General features: G+C 38.7%; 1 protein-coding gene and 1 long non-coding RNA gene across 3 annotated transcripts in view; both read left to right on the top strand.

Annotated features, from left to right (window-relative positions):
* The window catches only part of klhdc8a (kelch domain containing 8A), a 61,517-nt gene that overhangs the window by 30,826 nt on the left and 10,053 nt on the right, over nt 1-20,638 (top strand). For both annotated transcript variants that reach the window (XM_081607473.1, XM_081607474.1), the window contains exons 5-6: nt 11,634-11,798; nt 11,894-12,112. In XM_081607473.1, the coding sequence (XP_081463599.1) occupies nt 11,634-11,798; nt 11,894-12,112 (384 nt within the window). The remainder of the gene's footprint in view (nt 1-11,633; nt 11,799-11,893; nt 12,113-20,638) is intronic.
* Nucleotides 3,954-5,130, top strand: LOC145551768 (uncharacterized). The gene is made up of 3 exons (XR_014087681.1): nt 3,954-4,251; nt 4,645-4,717; nt 5,004-5,130. It is a non-coding gene; the product is annotated as an uncharacterized LOC145551768 (long non-coding RNA).

Raw genomic sequence — 20,638 nt, 5'->3', positions numbered from 1 at the left:
CATAAATATGTTTTTATTTAAACCATTCCATTGTAGATCTGGCTTTATGTTTAGGGTAGTTGTCCTTCTGGAAGGTGAACCTCTGCCCCAGCCTCAAGTCTTTTGCAGACTTCAGGTTCAGGTGTGTTCAGGTTTTCTTCCAAGATTATCCTGTATTTGGCTTAGTCCATCTTACAATCAACTCTAACAATTTTCCCTGTACCTGAAGAAAAGAAGCACCCTCAGAGCAAGATGCTGCCACCACCATGTTTGTCAGTGGGGAAGGTGTGTTCAGATTGATGTGCAGTGTTTGTTCTCCACCACAATTAGTGCTTTGCATTTTTGCCAAAAAGTTCATTTTGGTCTTGTCTTATCATTTTTGCTGTATCCCAATTTAGCTTTTGGCAAACTGCAACTTCTCATAGTTATAGGGACTTCTTATAGTTTTCTTTATACCATGGCTTTTCTATTGCCACTCTTCCATAAAACCACATTTTTGCAGTGCATGACTAAGTTATAATGTGGACAGATTCCCCCACCTGAGGTGTGGATATCTCTGCATTTCATCCAGATCCACCATGAGCCTCTTGGCTGTATCTCTGATCAGTGCTCTTCTTGCTCAGCCTGTAAGTTTAGGTGGATGACCTTTTCTTGGTAGGTTCACAGCTGTGTGATTTGCTCTTTCCATTTCCAGATGATTAATGGAACAGTACTCTGTGAGATGGCCTAAGCCTGCTTTAAGCTTCTCCACAACTTTATCCCTGTCCTGTCTGGTGTGTTCCTTGGACTTCATGCTGTTTGTTCCCCAATATTCTCTTAGCCAACTTTTGTGGCAGTCATAGAGGAGTTGAATTTTTTACCATTAGCAGTCAACTTCTGAAGACAATTGGTTGCATTCAGGGGACGGGGGCTGAATACTGGACTTTTAGCTTTTATTTTCCATAAAATTCTGTGAAAATATATTGCAGTTGTGACAAAATATGGAAAAGTTCAAGGGCTATGGATACTTTTGCAAGCCACTGTACTTACAAATAGTAAGGCAAGTCCAATGACAGAAACAAGGTCCAGACAATCAACAGGTATGCACTGACAGCTCCATTTGACAAAGTCTTAGACTGAACCACAGCACAGAGGCAGTATTCATGATGGCACATAAGCAGGTCCCTAGAACCAGAGCAATAACGACCCAGATTTGTAATACCAAGCAAGATATTCAGTGAATGCTATGCAATGAGTCCCCTGAGACAATCTAGTAGCTAACACCAGGATGCAAGATGGTAGCATGATAAGAATACATGGAACGCCACAACCAAGTACCCAGAATAGTGTGAAGAAACATCTGAAGGGAATATAACCTTGAACACACCTCTTTAAAATGGGAAATGCCACACAAGGTGGTAGAAAACGAACAAGCTAAGATTCTGTGGGCCTTCCATATACAGGAAGACAAAACAGGAAAAGCAAACCAACTGAACATGGTGATCATTGAGCAGCAGAGCAAAGCAGTTGTTATGATGTAGCTATCCTGAATGAACAGAAGGTACAGAAAAAAACTAGAGAAATACCAAAGACTAAAAAGAACCATCATCCTCCTAGAACCTGAGAAAAATTTGTCCACATAAGTGGATGACTTATTTTGGACTGTCTAGTCCACAATACTAAATTTTGCTCTAGATGGGTCTGGTGTCCACACGTTAGGCCATTATTTTAAGACTTAGTGGTGGTGGAAGATTATAACACATTACAGGTTAGACTCAAGATGTCCAGTGTTTCTTTTGTTGTGTAAGTTTACAAAAGTTAGCAACTGTATAGCTTTACCATGGTGCTAAACATGGTGATTTAAAATGAATAAGTATTTTTCTGAGAAAAATGATGTCCAGATATCATGTAAAAAGATAATTCTTTGTTTTTGCAATCATTAGGTCCCAATCAACCCAAATATCAGACGAATTAATAATGCATGCCATGCAAGAGTTGGGTCTTAGGTGGTTACAAAGAATGTGGAAGTTGAAGTCAACAGTAGTGCCTGTGGTCACTGAAACCCTCAGGGTAATGACCCCTAAACTGGAAGAGTGACTCAAACAAATACCTGGAGATACATCAGACCTCTTGATACAGAGAAGCACACCTTTGGGAACTGCTAATATACTGTGAAGACCACTCACGCTCCAAGGCTTGTGGTAGAGGACCCAAGCTTTTTTTTTTAAATTTAATTTCCCTTTTAGGATCAATAAAGTATTTTTGAATTTGAAAGAAGGATAACCAGTCATGGAGTAATACAGAATTACAAATATAAAAATAAAAAGCATTTATTTAAAAATATTTAAAGTGCCAAAAATATCATGATTACTTATGTTACTGTTAGCACAAAACTTTTAAAATGTATATTTTGTCGTTATCTCAATGTCGCTACTCTGCATACATGTAGATTGTCTAGGTAGTCTAAATTGTCTATTGGCAGGTACATCAGCCAACCTTTTTCTGCAGGTGTTGTGTCTGCCATTAGACAACAGTTTATGTTGGATCTTTTTATGATAGTGTTTGGAACTGCCCTGCTGCTGAAATGTGCTATACAAATAAACATGATTAATTGATTGAACAGAAATGATTAAAAGAAGTGACAACATTGCTGGTGGGAGATACCATCTAACTGTTGCCTCTTAAATAAAGAAAAATGTATGATAAACTATTTAACTTTGAAATATTGAATGAAAGTTACAAAATATTACTCAAATAGTTTTTTCTTGTTCCTGGAAAAAATCAGACCTTGTGTGCTTCAGAAACAAAATGGAATTCTCCTTTTGTTGTATCCCTCCTCCTCTATCAACTTGGTACAATCCGACAAGTCCAGGTGCAAGCCATTAGTATTCATTTAACTTGTTTCATTTGTTTTGCGTGGAGAAAGAGGTAAGACTCATACAGAATCTCTTAAGACATTTAAGTACATATAGTTTAGTAATTTTGCAGAATGTTGTAGGTTACTTGATGCTTGGATACACCAAAGCATCTGATTTGCAGCAGTTTAGCTAGTAATTACCAACCATGTTAGCCAGTGTACCAGAGTTTAAAGGGAAGGTGGCTCACTCCAGAATTAGATAAAACTGTATTTGGTCATTTTCTGTACATCAGTGAGTGATATTGTTTCACAGGCACAAATTATCCTAGATAGTAATCATTAGTATTAAGATGATGTTTTAATTTTTTTAAGATTTTGAGAACCTGTCAATAGAAAGTCAATTATGTAGAACTGTGTACTTCAGTACATCATTTTCGCATAAAATAACACCAAATCATATTATGTACAGCAGGGGTGTCAAACTCAAGGTCTTGAGGGCTGGTGTCCAGCAACATTTAGATGTGTTTCTGATGTCACATGGCTGGATCAGATGGGATGGTCATCAACTTGACTGCACTGAGAAGCTATTTCAGTAATATACTTAAGGTGTTTTAGACCAGACAGAAATGTAAAAGTTGCAGTACACTGGCCCAGGAGGCCTGGAGTTTGACACCCCTGGTGTACAGTATCATGTTGGAATCATGTTTGCTCTCTGAGACCTCTTTGCTGACATCTTCTGCAAAGATCAGAGAATGTGTTGCTGAGTAACAATTGTTATTGCTCCTTAGGTGAAGATAAAGAAGGATTTGATGTAAAATACCCCAATTCATTTAAAGGTGAGTTGTGACTTTATTATGCATAGGATTCCAGTGTTTATTAAAGGATTGTTTTTTCCTTTGTTTTGCTTTTTCACTTTTAAACTATTTTTATACTACACATTATTAGCATAGATCATGTTCGATGATCATTATAATCAGAATACCTTTCTTTTTCCAAAGGAGACAAGCAACTGCTCAAAATACAAAAGCTTATATTATATATATATATATATATATATATATATATATATATATATATATATATATATATATATATATGAGGACTGAGTTTTGAAATTACAATTACAAAATAATGAGTTGCATTCAGTTGGTTTAAGTAACCACAGAAAGACATACATTTAGATCAATTGACTGATTTTGAAAAATTTTCATTTCATTTGCTACTATTTGATATATCTGCATTGTTTAAAGTTTATCCTACTTATTATGTGTACCTACAGGTAGAGGTGTGTTCAGCTAAAGGTGCTTTGCTCATACAGTTGGTGGACTTTATTTATGGAATAATTCAGTGTACATCCCTTCATTTCAGATTTCCAAAGTTGAACCGTCAGGCTGGTGATGTGGACATGCGGATCCTGTTCAACCAACCCTCCAGAGGTAATTTTGGTCTCCAACGACCAACTTATTCTCTAAAATAAAGTAATTGAAATGATATTAAATATTGTTCAAACACACATGTGTTGTGTAATACTAGATATGTTAGCTGCATAAAAAGGAGGACTGAGTTTTGGAATGACAAATATAGAAGAATGAAATTACATTTAGAAGCGCACATACACACAGGTCCTGTGTAATACTCAAAATGTAAGGTGCAGGAATAGGGAGGACTGAGTTTTGAAATTACAAGTATAGAAGAATGAAAGTTACATTGAGGAGCACACATACACACAGGTCCTGTGTAATACTCAAAATGTAAGGTGCAGGAATAGGGAGGACTGTTTTCTACATTGGGAACAAACTCACATATAGTGAGTGTTCTTTACATTTCAGATTTCTAAAGATGAACTGTGTCAGGCTGGTGACGTGGATGCATGCGGATTCTGTTCAACCAACCCTTGCAGAGGTAATTTTGGTCTCCATCGACCAACTTATTCTCTAAAATAAAGTAATTGAAATCATATTAAGTACTGTTCAAACACATAGGTGTTGTGTAATACTAGATATGTTAGCTGCATAAAAAGGAGGACTGAGTTTTGGAATGACAAATATAGAAGAATGAAAATTACATTTAGAAGCGCACATACACACAGGTCCTGTGTAATACTCAAAATGTAAGGAGCAGGAATAGGGAGGACTGTTTTCTAAATTGGGAACAAACTCATATTCAGTGAGTGTTCTTTATATTTCAGATTTCCAAAGATGAACCGTGTCAGGCTGGTGACGTGGATTCAGGCGGGTCCTGTTCAATCAACCATCCAGAGGTAATTTTGGTCTCCAACGACCAACTTATTTTCTAAAATACAGTTTTTGATATGATGTTAAGTACAGTTCAAACACACAAGTCTTGCGTAACACTTGATATGTAAGCTGCATAAAAGGAGAGAACTGAGGTTTGAAATTACAAGTACAAAAGAATGAAAGCTACATTTAGAAGCGCACATACACACAGGTCCTGTGTAATACTCAAAATGTAAGGTGCAGGAATAGGGAGGACTGAGTATTGAAATTACAAGTACAGAAAAATAAAAGTCACATTTAGGAGTGCACATACACACTGGTCTTGTGTAATACTCATCATGTAAGTTGCAGAAATTTGGAAACTTGAATTTTGAAATTACAGGTAGAAAGAATGAAATTACATTAAGAAACGCACATACACACAGGTCCTGTGTAATACTCAAAATATAAGGTGCAGGAATAGTGAGGACTGAGTATTGAAATTACAAGTACAGAAAAATGAAAGTCACATTTAGGAGTGCACATACACACTGGTCTTGTGTAATACTCATCATGTAAGTTGCAGAAATTTGGAAACCTGAATTTTGAAATTACAGGTTGAAAAGAATGAAAATGACATTTAGAAACGCACATACACACAGGTCCTGTGTAATACTCAAAATATAAGGTGCAGGAATAGTGAGGACTGAGTATTGAAATTACAAGTACAGAAGAATGAAAGTCACATTTAGGAGTGCACATACACACTGGTCTTGTGTAATACTCATCATGTAAGTTGCAGAAATTTGGAAACTTGAATTTTGAAATTACAGGTAGAAAAGAATGAAAATTACATTAAGAAACGCACATACACACAGGTCCTGTGTAATACTCAAAATATAAGGTGCAGGAATAGTGAGGACTGAGTATTGAAATTACAAGTACAGAAAATGAAAGTCACATTTAGGAGTGCACATACACACTGGTCTTGTGTAATACTCATCATGTAAGTTGCAGAAATTTGGAAACCTGAATTTTGAAATTACAGGTTGAAAAGAATGAAATGACATTTAGAACGCACATACACACAGGTCCTGTGTAATACTCAAAATATAAGGTGCAGGAATAGTGAGGACTGAGTATTGAAATTACAAGTACAGAAGAATGAAGTCACATTTAGGAGTGCACATACACACTGGTCTTGTGTAATACTCATCATGTAAGTTGCAGAATTTGGAAACCTGAATTTTGAATTACAGGTAGAAAGAATGAAATGACATTTAGAAACGCACATACACACAGGTCCAGTGTAATACTCAAAATGTAAGGTGCTGGAATAAGGAGGACTACGTTTGAAATTACAAGTACAGAAGAATGAAAGCTGTTTTAGAAGCGATCATACACACAGGTCCTGTGTAATACTCAAATGTAAGGAGCAGGAATAGGGAGGACTGTTTTCTAAATTGGGAACAAACTCATATTCAGTGAGTGTTCTTTATATTTCAGATTTCCAAAGATGAACCGTGTCAGGCTGGTGACGTGGATTCAGGCGGGTCCTGTTCATCAACCATCCAGAGGTAATTTTGGTCTCCAACGACCAACTTATTTTCTAAATACAGTTTTTGATATGATGTTAAGTACTGTTCAAACACACAAGTCTTGCGTAACACTTGATATGTAAGCTGCATAAAGGAGAGAACTGAGGTTTGAAATTACAAGTACAAAGAATGAAAGCTACATTTAGAAGCGCACATACACACAGGTCCTGTGTAATACTCAAATGTAAGGTGCAGGAATAGGGAGGACTGAGTATTGAAATTACAAGTACAGAAAAATGAAAGTCACATTTAGGAGTGCACATACACCTGGTCTGTGTAATACTCATCATGTAAGTTGCAGAAATTTGGAAACTTGAATTTTGAAATTACAGGTAGAAAAGAATGAAAATTACATTAAGAAACGCACATACACACAGGTCCTGTGTAATACTCAAAATATAAGGTTCAGGAATAGTGAGGACTGAGTATTGAAATTACAAGTACAGAAAATGAAAGTCACATTTAGGAGTGCACATACACACTGGTCTTGTGTAATACTCATCATGTAAGTTGCAGAAATTTGGAAACCTGAATTTGAAATTACAGGTTGAAAAGAATGAAATGACATTTAGAAACGCACATACACACAGGTCCTGTGTAATACTCAAAATATAAGGTGCAGGAATAGTGAGGACTGAGTATTGAAATTACAAGTACAGAAAAATGAAAGTCACATTTAGGAGTGCACATACACACAGGTCTTATGTAATACTCATCATGTAGTTGCAGAAATTTGGAAACCTGAATTTTGAATTACAGGTTGAAAAGAATGAAATTACATTTAGAAACGCACATACACACGGGTCCTGTGTAGTACTCAAAATATAAGGTGCAGGAATAGGGAGGACTGAGTTTTGAAATTACAAGTATATAAGAATGAAAGTTACATTGAGGAGCACACATACACACAGGTCTGTGTAATACTCAAAATGTAAGGTGCAGGAATAGGGAGGACTGTTCTCTACATTGGCAACAAACTCACATTTAGTGAGTGTTCATTACATTTCAGATTTCCAAAGATGAACTGTGTCAGGCTGGTGACGTGGATGTATGCGGATCCTGTTCAACCAACCCTCCAGAGGTAATTTTAGTCTCCGACAACCAACTTGTTTCTTATATAAAGTCATTGAAATATATTAAGTACTATTCAAACACACTGGTCTTGTGTAATACTCATCATGTAAGGTGCAGAAATTTGGAGGACTGAGTTTTGAAATTACATGTAGAAAGAATGAAAGTTAAGTTCAGATGAGCACAGACACATGGATCCTCTGTAATAAACTGGATAGGTTCATACATTAGGTGGACATTGTTTATTTTTAGAAACAATCATTCAGTGTGTATACCTTCATTTTAGCTCTCCATAGAGATGCCTTGTCAGGCTGCTGAGTTGGATGCATGCAAATTATTTCTGGCAACTCACCTGACATAAGTTTTATCTCAATGACCTTTTATTTTCTAAATAGTCATGAGAATACTAAGTACTGTTCAAACACATGGTTATTACGATTCAAAACAATTAATCATAACAATTCATTGGTTTTGATACCTACACAAGTGTCAGGATAAAATTCTTATTTTAAGATTACACTTTTTTGGTTAACAGTGGTTAACTGTGTGTGAGATCATGATATCATCCATGATGAAATGTCAAGTTTAGAAAAATGTTTATGTGAAGGACTGTTTTCACCTCTGAAATGGAGTGGTGTGTGATGTAAAGGTCATTTTTTTGAGAATGGGAATTGGGTTCATCTTTGAATATGATCTTCCATGTCTAGTTGTGCTGTATGTTGAAATTGAGTCATAGTGCAGCACTGACTTTTAATACTTATGCTACTCCCTTTGTCAATTCTTACTTTTCTCTGTCTAGTTTGCAACCAGTCCCTGCACAAAAGTGTTATGTAAATAAAAGGAGGACATCACTGGTAAGCTTTTAGTAGAAATATCTTGCTGAAACGCTTTCAATGTATACAAATATGTTTTTAATCAACAGGTCTGTCCAGAACAAAGTTCAAGTGAAGCGATATCATCAGAAGAGGAGTATGCTCCTGATTCCGTAGATGATTCAGACATCTCATGGGATGACAAATGCACTCCACAGAAATATGGACTAGTTATAGTCCATATTTCCATTTTGGACTTCTTAATGCACATAAATTTATGTTTTTGTATGTGTATGCCATGGTCCTGATAAATAAAATTGGCCCTGACAATTACTGTTGGTGTCATGGCGAGCCAAGCACCTCATTATCGTTTGTCCTTTTAATACAGCATTGGGTCACATTCTTGTATTTGAGTTCTGAAGTGTGTATCTAAATTTTAAGTGAGATCATGTTGTGTAGCTCTAACAAGATTTTGACAACTACTACGTTTTCTAGCATAAGTGGAAAGGGGTGTCCGTTAGTGTTGCAAAAAACTGGTTTGAAAAAAGTGTCCTGCTAGTACACCAAAACCAGTATAGGTGTGTGTGTGTGTGTTGTGTGTGTGTGTGTGTGTGTGTGCGTGTGCGTGTGTGTGTGTGTGTGTGTGTGTGTGTGTGTGTGTGTGTGTGTGACTTGTCTCCTGGCCTTTTCCATGACTTTGTTATGGATTGAACATAAAATGTCACAGTTCTTCCTTTTTCCAATCCTCCAAATAACTTCAACCCAGGTTATTAGGCTAATCGAGTTTTGACATTTGTAAATCAATCCTGAATTGTCCATGTCGGCGTCTCAAAGCATTAAAACTTTTTAAAGATTGATCGTCCAGCTCTGCTGGTTCTGGACGTTTTCTAGTCTTTAGGCAAGAATTTTGTCCGAAAGGTTAAACTTAGCATTCAGAAGTGAAATAGGTTTTTATGGCGCGTTTTTATTGGCTGTGGGAGTTATTGATGCGTCACACCGGAGATGTGTGATTAAAAAAAAAAAGTAATGAAAACATTTTGTGTTGAAAGGGAACTGATTTATTTATTAGCCAGGTATATGTGTGAATATTTTAGCATCAACTCAACGCTGCACTGAGCTTTGGTTCACTTCCGTTTCCACCTGAAATGTTGCGTTCGCTGTGTGTTTACAGTGTTTGGTGCTGCATCTGTCAGCGTCTGCTGGAACACAGATAGACGGCGTTCACACACTGACGTCTCGGCGGTGCTGCTCTCTGGCTCCCTCAGTGTGTATGCTCAAATCCTCCTGACCAACAGAGCAGTCCGCTGTCTGACCAAACGATCGGCACAGACAACTGGAAACAAATACTACTTTTTGTGTTGACTAGATTAAGCATTTGTTATTAATATTTTTGAGAATCTTTATTTATATTACACAACAAACTCCAGGTAATTAGGTATTGTTTCTGTTTTCCCCAAATAAATCTAAAGTGTTAAGGAAACTTCTCCCACCCTGTCAGTTGCATCTTCATAGTTAGCAGCTTTTCCAGCCCAACGCAGACACGTGAAAAATGAGCAAAGTTAAAATATAATAAGAATGCAAATTCTTCATTTCCTCTGCCATCTGATGATTAGTGCTGCGTCCTGTCTTGCTCCAGCCCTCTTCCCGCTTTTCCTTTCTGATGCCTGATGTGTCATTCCAAAGTGTCAGACGTTGGACTGCAGCATTTATATTCAGCAGCAGAGCCGCCTGTCCTCCTCCCGTCTGTCACAGGCTCTTGCTTCGTCACGAGTCAACTCACCGTTTCCACCAGCGAATTGAAAGTGCAAATTTTTAAGAGAAGTTGGGAGCGAGGCAACCGGTTTTGTGCGATGCTACGTATTTTGACATTGGTCTCCAGCGCAGTCACCGGAGGAAAATCCTGCTGAAAACAAAGACTGTTCTTAATCTGTTTATACTTTAGCGTCCATGTGACCAGAACCAGATGGATTTCAAGACAAGGCAGCGGTCCTGCTGTGTCCAAAGTGCTGTTACCTCAAAATGCTGCAAGACACGCAAAGGTTCCAAAATCAAATTTTCAGCCGTCTGTAGTGTGACCAAGTCAGAAAACTGTGAGAAACCTTCAAGACACAGCAAAGAAAGGAAGAAAAAAGAACTTTGGATGTTCAATAGGGTTGAAGGAGATTGGGTCCAGCTAAGCTGCTGGCTTCAGGTCACTGCTGGTGAATTTAGTGGATGAATTTGTTGAATTTGGACAGGATGGACAGATTCTGTACCAATGTGGGAACATTGGGCCATCTGTGCTGACGAGATGAGAAATCTGTTTTTTTTTAGAGCGACTTTGTGGTTATTACTGCACATGCAGCTTGTGCAAACCTAAGAGAACATAAATCTACTCCACACAGTTCAGATTTTCAGTGGTTCAGCATATATTTTTTTAATTAACTGATTAATAGCTGGATGGAAAAACATGCTTAAAAGGAAATTTTTTTGTTTGTTTGTTTACATACCGCATTTTCCGGACTATAGAGCGCGCCTCACTATAAGCCCCACCCACAAAAAAAAACTGAAAACGTACATATATAAGCTGCTGGTATCTCCTCCGCTCTCGGTTTTCCATAAGGATGCAGCAGAGGGCAGCAGAGGACTGCCTCCTTAATAATCTGCTATTAAGTACTTATCTGAGATAAGTACTGATGTTGGGAGTGTCATGAATGCTTCAGCGGCCATCTTGTATCCTGGCTCTGATTGGTTGCTTCTAGGTAGAAGGCAGAGGAGCTGGACTGTTTTGTGTAATTCATAACAAACCGTCACAACATGGTGACAATTTCAACAAATAAGTAAACAGATCTTATTTTATTTTATTATTTTAATAAAAGTTACATACCGCAGCTTTACCTCAAAAACAACATTGCAGAAAAACCAACGCTGCTGGATTGTCTTTTCAATATTTTAGACACGCTCCATGGAAACATTTGTGAACACGTTGATTTTCTGGGGGGGAAAAAAATCTGCGAATCAGTGAATCTGCCAATACTGACCAGGAATCTGTTGTACATTGATGCTGTTGCATCCTTTTTTATTATAATGACCAGTTCTGATCAACTAAAGAGAGGTTTCCTAAACCGTCTGTGTGTGGCAGATAGCCGTGCTCTGGCTGTAGGAGGAATGGCCGCTGACCTGCTCCCTCGCAGCGTCCTGCAGCAGTACGACCTCAGGAAGGACGTCTGGGCGCTACTTCCTCCCATGCCGACTCCTCGCTACGACGCCAACTGCCACCTGCTGGGCAGCAAACTTTATGTTGCAGGTAACGCTCCAGAATAAACAAACTTTCTACTCTGTTTTTGGCGTCTTTTCCAGAATAAAAAGAACAAAAAAAAACATGCAATTGTTTTCCTGAAGGTGGTCGCCAGTGTAAGCGGCCAGTGAAAGCTTTTGAGGTGTACGACACAGAAGCACGCTCCTGGACCTCGCTGCCTGTTCTGCCATGTAAGCGCACCTACGGGGGTGTGGTATGGGACTCTGCTGGGAGGCTGTGTCTGCTGGGAGGATTACGGCAAGGCGGAGGACACCAGAGCTCCAAGTTCACCAAGAACGTCAATATTTTTGATACCAATCAAGGTACAGAAACACACCTGTTGTCTTCAGGGGTTTTTGTTTGTTACAGTGTTTTGGCCGATCTCCAATCTTTAAAAAAAACCTGACCTTTAAAATCGCCATTTCCTATTTTGGCCGATACCGATTTTTTTTTTTTTTTTTTTGTCTGAAATGTTGCTAAATAGGGCTGCACAGTGGCGCAGTTGGTAGAGCTGTTGCCTTGCAGCAAGAAGGTTCTGGGTTCGATTCCCAGCCTTTGGTCTTCTGCATGAGTTGCATGTTCTCCCTGTGCATGTGTGGGTTTTCTCCGGGTACTCCGGTTTCCTCCCACAGTCCAAAAACATGACTGTCAGGTTAATTGGTCTGTCTAAATTGTCCTTAGGTGTGTGTGTGTGTGTGTGTGTGTGTGTGTGTGTGTGTGTGTGTGTGTGTGTGTGTGTGTGTGTGTGTGTGTGTGCATGGTTGTTTGTCCTGTGTGTCTCTGTGTTGCCCTGCGACAGACTAGCGACCTGTCCAGGGTGACCCCGCCTCTCACCCAGAACGTTAGCTGGAGATGGGCACCAGCAACCCTCCCGACCCCACTAAGGGACAAGGGTGTAAGAAGATGGATGGATGGATGTTGCTAAATATAGCAAGTGGCTGAGTTGGCAGTGGGGTGACTGTTGTTAACTGCAAACATGTTGACATGACCTGGTGGGCGGGGCTAAATCTCTCAGGGGAGAGCAGAAGAGGACAGAGACTGATTTTTAGACTTTTACTGAGTTAAATAAGATCAGCTTCACATGTATCGGTTGATCACCAATCTCCCAAAATGAAGGAAATTGGTACAGATTGGCCAATAAATCGGTGAACTGCATATGTGCCCTACTGGTCATGCAGTTAACCCCAAATTATTCTTACATCCTGGAAGATTTAGGTGTTAAAGTAATATTTAAATTTTATCAATATATATATTTTTAATGACTAAAAGTAATAATAAAATGTCCCAGTTTGAGTACTTTGAACTTGAACTCAAGCAAGAGTAGCACTATTTAGCATATTTTTACTCTGATCTCTGGTGTTAAAGCAGTATCAATGATATGATAAAACAAAAATAGTTTAAAAAAATACAATTTCTTAACACAGAAAACATGTTTGTAGGTTATTTGTTGGTATTAACCTTCAGATAAATATAAATTTATCTGCAGATTTTCAACACATCTTCACCTTTTTTCTGAACATTCAGTTTGAATCGACTGGAGAAGTGGGATCGTATTGAACATTGTCGGTGCTTTGCGGCCAGCCATGATAACCACGTAGAGCAGCAGAGTTCGATCAGCGGGGCTCCACTTCCAGGAGTCGGTTAGCTTGCTGAGATGTGGGTGGCAGCCTGTCTCCTTCGGCGTTTTCTCCAAAAGCTCAATACGAAGCCTTCTCCCTCACTCTGTTTATTCTGTGAAATGTCTGAAACTGACGTGTTACTGAAAAACGCTGAAAATGACTCTTGCCTTGTTTTGTTTTTTTTTATTGACAATTACAGAATCTTTGGGACCTGCTGATGCACACAGCATCATCTCTGAGTAGCTTGTCAAAATTGTGTTATAAAATAGCTGAACTTAGCTGGGGGCTCAAACATCGTCGTGTTAAGGCTTTTGTTCATGAATGTAGCTTCATTCAAATTCTTACAAAAGTTTTCAGAATTCCCAAGGTTCCATCTGTGACTCACACACACACACACACACACACTCGCACGCACGCACACATACACTCACACACACACATCCAGGTTACCTTGTGTGTCTCTGGGTTGGTAAAATCCTCTGAAGTGCATCAGGAACCTGCTGCTCAGAAGGTCCCACATTTATCAGCATTAATTCCACAGAAGAAAAATTGGGCTGCTGCTGCAGTCCCAGAGAAACGTCAGCTCAAGTTTGGGATTTTCATTTTAGTTGGACGAGATGCAGCCTCAGCAGGAGAGATGAAGACGACCTGTCGGAGGCATATTTACATTGTTCTGCTTGAAGCTGCAGGATGTAGCAGAAATACTGATAAATATGAGGGAAAAAAAACTTATTAAAAGAATATGGTTTGACATATTTGTTAAAATTATCATTATGTAGTGGTAGTTTGATTTAAGACAGATAATCTGAAAAAATGAAAATAAAATAATCAAGCTCCTCTGGCTTCTCCCAGTGAGAACTGCAGAAATACACGGAACAGTCAGAAACAACCATTGGGAGCCAGGGTAGGGGCTTAGCGCTGCCAGTCACTCTCATGTTCATTGTTACAGCTGCTTCACCACAACATTGCCTCCCACCAATGCTAGGCTAGTTAGCATGGCAGCCGATGTTGGTAGATAAATAGCTGTAACAGTAAGTTGTTTCTCCAAATGCCCATTGAGCATCGTGTAGTGTGCTCAAATGTGATTGACAGCGCTAAGCCCCTCCTCCTGGCTCTGATTGCTTGTTTTGCTATCTGCTTGTCTTCAGATAGCAATAGCAGCACTAGGAGGAAGTGGAGGACATAATTTTTTTCACAGATTATCTGTTTCATAGCACACTCTCACAACATGGTGACAGTTTTAATAAATATGGAAAAACCATATTTTGGTTAAAGTTACATACTGCGACATGACACACACGTGCCATCGTTATGCTCTGAGTCTGGAATATCATTGGTAAAAACCAAGAAATCACACAAAGAATATTCATAACGGTCATCATAGCAGATAAAATATCCATTATAAAATGTCAAAGATAGAGAAATTCATTTGGTATCTTAACAGAGATTGACAGAAACAAACCATTTATAGATAATCAAAACACTGCTTTGATTTTAGGCCGATCCTGTTCACTTTACTTTGCCTGTATGGTTTATTTTCAGTCTCGTTCTTTCGACCAGTGATTAAAATGTTGTCATTGTTTTCCTCAGCAGTCAAAGGTTTAAGCTAGATGGTTGAAGGAGTCACTTCCTTCCCCTCTGTAGATTATTTAATCCAGCAATGGAGGCATTTAAGGTGGTGACAGATTGTTTTTTTCTTTTCTTTTCATCTTCTCTCCTTAAAAAATACAGTCAAAGAAGAAATGGGCTTCTTTTTCAGTCAAAGTGTATTTACAAACAAATTTGACATTCTCCTCTCGGTAACGTTTTTAACTCCTACTTACCGTACACGAGGAACGAGGAGAAAATCCCAGAGGAGATGACATTGATTAGGACTCACATAAATCTGATTAATGAGTAAAGCTCTGGGCACAGAGCCATATTCAATTATTTAGCTGAATGTGCCAACAACTCCAACAGTTTCCCTTCCCTCTGATCCAAACTTCGAGCTGCATTTATGCCGTTCGCTGTCAGCGTCTCCCCCAGTCCAGTGCAATCAGCTTTTTAACGTTGAGTTTTCCCACCGTCGTTAATAACGGCGATACTGTGAGCATGGAGCAGATTGAGCACACGCAAGAGAGTGTGTACACAGTTTGTACACAACAGCAGTGTGTGTGTGTGATGGGGGCAGCTCAGGACTTTTCTGCTTTGCAAGATTTTTTTGCAAAATGAACGTGACTTGAGGCGAATTCTCCGACTCGAGATGCCATCTCTGGGAGGCGTCGCTGTGAAACTGAATATTTTTGCATTTTTCTCTGTTATAGCATTCTGAATGTAAGAAAAGGAATATATGGTTGTAAAAAATAAATCTTACAGTTTTCACTGGTGACGGTGTATTTCAAAAGGCTTTGACTATCAGTCTGTGTGACAGACAGGATGGTGTGTTACAGGTTACCATGACACTGACATGCTGGCTGCTAGAGGTGTGTGATACCGAATATTTTAGTGTCAATCTGATACCAAGTAAATACAGGGCTGGCACGGCCGATACTGATACTTTTTAAGTTTGAAATATCATTAATTTAATTCAATTCATTGTATTTATAAAACATCGAATCCCCAACAAATGTGGCCTCAAGGTACTTTACCAAAAAAGATACTTCAATTCAATCTTACATACATTTCCATTGCAGTTTTTCAAAATATTATAATTTTGATATGAGCAAAAAAAAAACTTAAAAAGATTTACATCAAAAAATGAGTTTTTTTGGGGGGGGGGGTTCAAAATCGGTATGTTTTCATTAAGTGGATTTATTTTCGAAATGTCAATTTGCACAATTTTAAGGTTAATGAAAAAACATGGCTGCGACAGACTGGTGACCTGTCCAGGGTGACCCTGCCTCTCGTCCGAAACATTCGCTGAAGAGGCACCAGCAACCCTACTGACCAGGATGGATGGATGGATGGATTTAAAATCATGACAATGACGAATGTAAACAGTTACATAAGATATATTCGTAATTCGGTCATAGTGGTAGTGCTCGTCACCTATCAGCCAATCAGAGGAGACGTCTGTGTCTTATTCAGGCGTTGGAGCGACAAGCCCCGCCTCCTTGGGAGCGGCTATTTATGCAACGTTTTGGGGAATTGTAGTCTGTGATTTTACAGACGTTATGGAGCTATGGGTTCAACACATTCAAATGAAAAACTCAAGTTTTGATGAACTTTGAGAAGCAGTGAGAGTTCTGGTGGAACCAGCTGCATAATATCCAAGGAGGCCAGTGCCGACAAATAAGCACATTGCTGCTGCAAACAAACTGGCATCATGTGAAAAAGTGTTTCTGTTACGTACAACTGTGTGAACAACAAAAAACACACATTTCAGTTCAATGAAATTGAAATACCACCTCAACTAAGCACAAAAATGTTATCAAAAACTTTTTTTCAAAATTGCATGTTTAATTAAGCCTTTTTTTAAATCCCAATTTGTGCAAGTTAATGACCAATTAAAATGCACCTACAGAAAGAACGTCACTAGAATCATTGACAAAGCTCAACTTTATGCTTATGCAAGGTTAGAAACATGTTTGAGAAGCTTTCACATTCATAGTGTTATCATAGTGGCTCACAAACATTCTGCAACTCAGATAACGACATCTGTCCATTTTGCTAGGACTTGATACGTTCTCGCTGATAGTATTCGCCTTGCGACGCAGCTGTTAGCATTAGCCTCATGGTAAAGCGAGAGAGGTTATGGTGCAAACAGGCTGGTTCCTTTAGACTCAGCCGACGCGCCGCAGAGTAACAGGTGAACAAATTGAGGGGGGAATGGAAGAAGAAATGGGAAAGAGAAAATCAATAAGTCATTCCAGACAGCCGGGCATCCAGTCACACTTTGGGATCGGTCGAATGGAAGCCGAATAAAGCAGAACACGGCTGCGATAACGTTAATATATGATAATAGGGGGGGAGATTGACTTGTGTGTTTGGAGAGAGAGAGAGAGAAACGGAAAGGGGAAACGCTTCCCAACACACACAAACGTCCCAGCATGCCCGCTGACGAGCGCACAGCCACAGTCGCTTTCTCCAATCTAATTCTGCCTGAGATGAGATGGGAGATGAGCTGCTGGGGGATGAGGACCGTTTCAAATTACAAGATCCAGAAACAGATTACTTTATTATCCATCTGCAGCAATATTCCTCCACACAGACACACTGCCGTGCAATCTGCCGTGACACATTGATATTGTATTACTGTTCCATCTCTCCAGCATTAAGACGCATGCCTGTTAGCGGATGTTGTATTCTGGGTTACACCAAAAAAAAAAAAAAAGAAACACCCAAAGTCTATTTGTGGAGAGGAAATTGTCACACTTTTAGCTTTTTGAGACCAAAATCACAGTAGAAATATTTTCCAACTTTCTTCTGTTGCAGCTTGTCTTAGTTTATGAGCTTAGATGGAAAAAATCAAACAAAAAAACTATAAAACATGTTGCACATTTTGGTCTTTTTTTTTTTTACAGCAACTTTTTCAGAGACAACTTGAATGTTTATTTCCCGAAGCTTATACTGTTTTAAATTCAGCCAGTAACGGCTGAACAATTCAGAGACAAAAATGAATAACCTTTATGGATTTGAGCGCTTTCCTGTCAGCAGAAAAATCGGCTGCTGAAATAATCATTTGTTCTCCTCCCTCAGTAGGTAGACGTTGATAGATTTGGAGAAATTGAAAAGATTACATCATTGGGTTCAGCGTAAAGAACACTGCCCAGCCTGAAGAAAAACAGTTTATACCATATAAGACCATTCTGATTATTGTCAGCAGAAACACCCAAATCTGCTTTAGTCGTTTTTTCAGTTAATTAGTTTAAAAACATGCATTAAGAAAGACGCCTTTGTTGAATAAAATAAAATTAAATAAAATCTACAGTTGAATAATTAATACAATTTAAAACTTCTTACCACAAATAAGTAAATTAAAGAGAAAAGACAACCCCTACATCTATATGTAATCAATTATATCTAGATAGAGGTGAATGGTATTCTATAGATTTAGCTCAGAGTATTGGTTGTTTTGCACAGAGAGAATCAGGTGACACGTGTTATATGAAGGGATGTGCATAAGACTGACAGGAAACTATGACATAACAGCTGTTATGAACATATAGGAGTCTTCATAAATGTTCATGACTCTAGTCATGAAGTGTCCTTTGGTAAATAATAACACTTTTAATGCAAAGTTTACATTTTTAATTGACTTTTAATGCAAGTTTTAATGGAATTTTGAATTAAATATTTCATTATTTACTAAATAATGCAAAGTTGACACTTTTAATTCAACTTTTAGTGCAACTTAGCGCTAAAAGTGTCATTATTTTGCCGAATGACACTTCATGAAAACATTCATAAAGACTCTTTCATGTTTATAACAGGTGTTATGTCATGTTTATGTCGGTCTCATGTCAGTCTTATGTTCACCCCTTCAAGTGTTGCAGAGAATCGATTCTGATTAGAGGCAGACTCTGCAGAGCAGCAGGTTATCAGTGTGTAAAGTCTCACATGGTCAGTGGGTTGACCAGACGTTTTGTCTTTCACATTGATCTGCTCTCACATCGTAGTCTAAAAGTTTTTATTGTGTCTAACTCACTGACACGTCCCTGAAATCCGAACCAATCATCTGCTCACGAGTTTCTTTTTGTCGTCTTTATGTACTGAAGAAAATAAGAAGAGTGGCCATGATTTGTTCTCTTCAAAAACAAACAAACAACAACAAGAAACCATAGAAACTAAAAAGCTTCATAGTTACTGAGCAAAAAAAACACATCCCAATATTTAATATTGGCTTTGTATCAACACTGAAATGGCTAAAAAGGACAAACAAAGGACTTGAGGAGAAATGAGAGATTAAAACAGTCTTTCTGTACCATTAAGTCCTAAAAACCCACTGAGGTAGGAAACGTTCTGTTCAAAAGCGTCATCTCTCAGTCAGAGGTATTTGAGATTTCACATGTGACAGGCACAATCCATCAAAGCCCAAGAACTAATCACCATCCTTCTCTAGTTTTAATCACCAGGGAGAATTACAGAGGAGAGCTGCGAACGAAATTAAAACCAGGCAGACTACAAAGCCCGGTCTTCAGAGAATTCCTCATCTCCTTCATGCTTTTGTCTTACCTTCTCTCTGCCATCATCCCCCTTTTCCTGCGCTTCATCTCCGTCTCTCTGTTCTCCTCTGTCGTCTCTCCTGTCAGAACGGCACGATGCAGGCTGCTGTTTGGCCTGCGTCACACGACGACCGAAGACCTTAATGTGAAGACTTGTGTGGTTCTTTGGTCCTGCTTAGCAAACCGATGGAGCTCAGTTCTAGAAGAGTTGGGCCGTTCTTATAAAATAAAGATTTACGCAGAGATTCGATTGGATCAAATGGTTTTTTAGACACGTGGCAGAAATCGTGTGATTTAATTAGAGAATACAAGGGAGGTTTGAATACTACAAATGTGGGTTGATGTACATGCCTGTCATACGCTAGAAGTACTTTTATACCATTTTAGAGGTAAACTGTGATCTACTGGTTGCTAATGGTCGGCCGACCGCATGGAGTTTCACTGAAAAACTCAGTAGATAATCTTAGCAATAATGGACCAGTGTGTGCAAAACATAAATATAAAAATACGTAGATAGCAAAGTGGCTTTAAAAAGCAGACATTTGTTTTTATTGGACTAACAAAGCAGGTTTTTGTACAAACCACTGACCAGAATTCAGTACTTGTTTCCTGTGCCATTCTGATTTTTATTTGATTGTTTTACCCATAAATGAATTTGTGCAGTTCTTTTGCTTCGGGTGCATGTGTATTTGGGTTGCTCCGACATGTGGTGTCAGTTAATCGTCGGTGACCCCACGCCGTCAGGATGCCGTGTCCAGATATTCTGTTATAGAAGCTGCCCAGCTTCTCCATGTGGTCCGGCTGACACACCGGAACAGGAAAAGGGAAGAAAAACAAGGAAACAAAGAAAGATTTGAGCAGTTGGAAAAAAGTCGATGTGTTCAAAACTCACTTTACCTGCTGCATCAATTTGTACTAAACTATACATCAACAAATCGGCCCTCATCACGAAGGTGGAAGGTGGAAATAGTGTTTGCTGACATTATACGCACTCACTGAAAGTGCTACACATAATAAGTGCTGATTTTCATTAAAATGCATCCACTGATTGCACATGACATCACAAAGAGAAGCAGCTTTTCCCCGG

This window comes from Poecilia reticulata, chromosome 5 (assembly GCF_904066995.2).
Source record: "Poecilia reticulata chromosome 5, P_reticulata-male-v2, whole genome shotgun sequence".
Lineage (NCBI taxonomy): Eukaryota > Metazoa > Chordata > Actinopteri > Cyprinodontiformes > Poeciliidae > Poecilia > Poecilia reticulata.
This window is presented reverse-complemented; position numbering and strand designations above follow the sequence as displayed.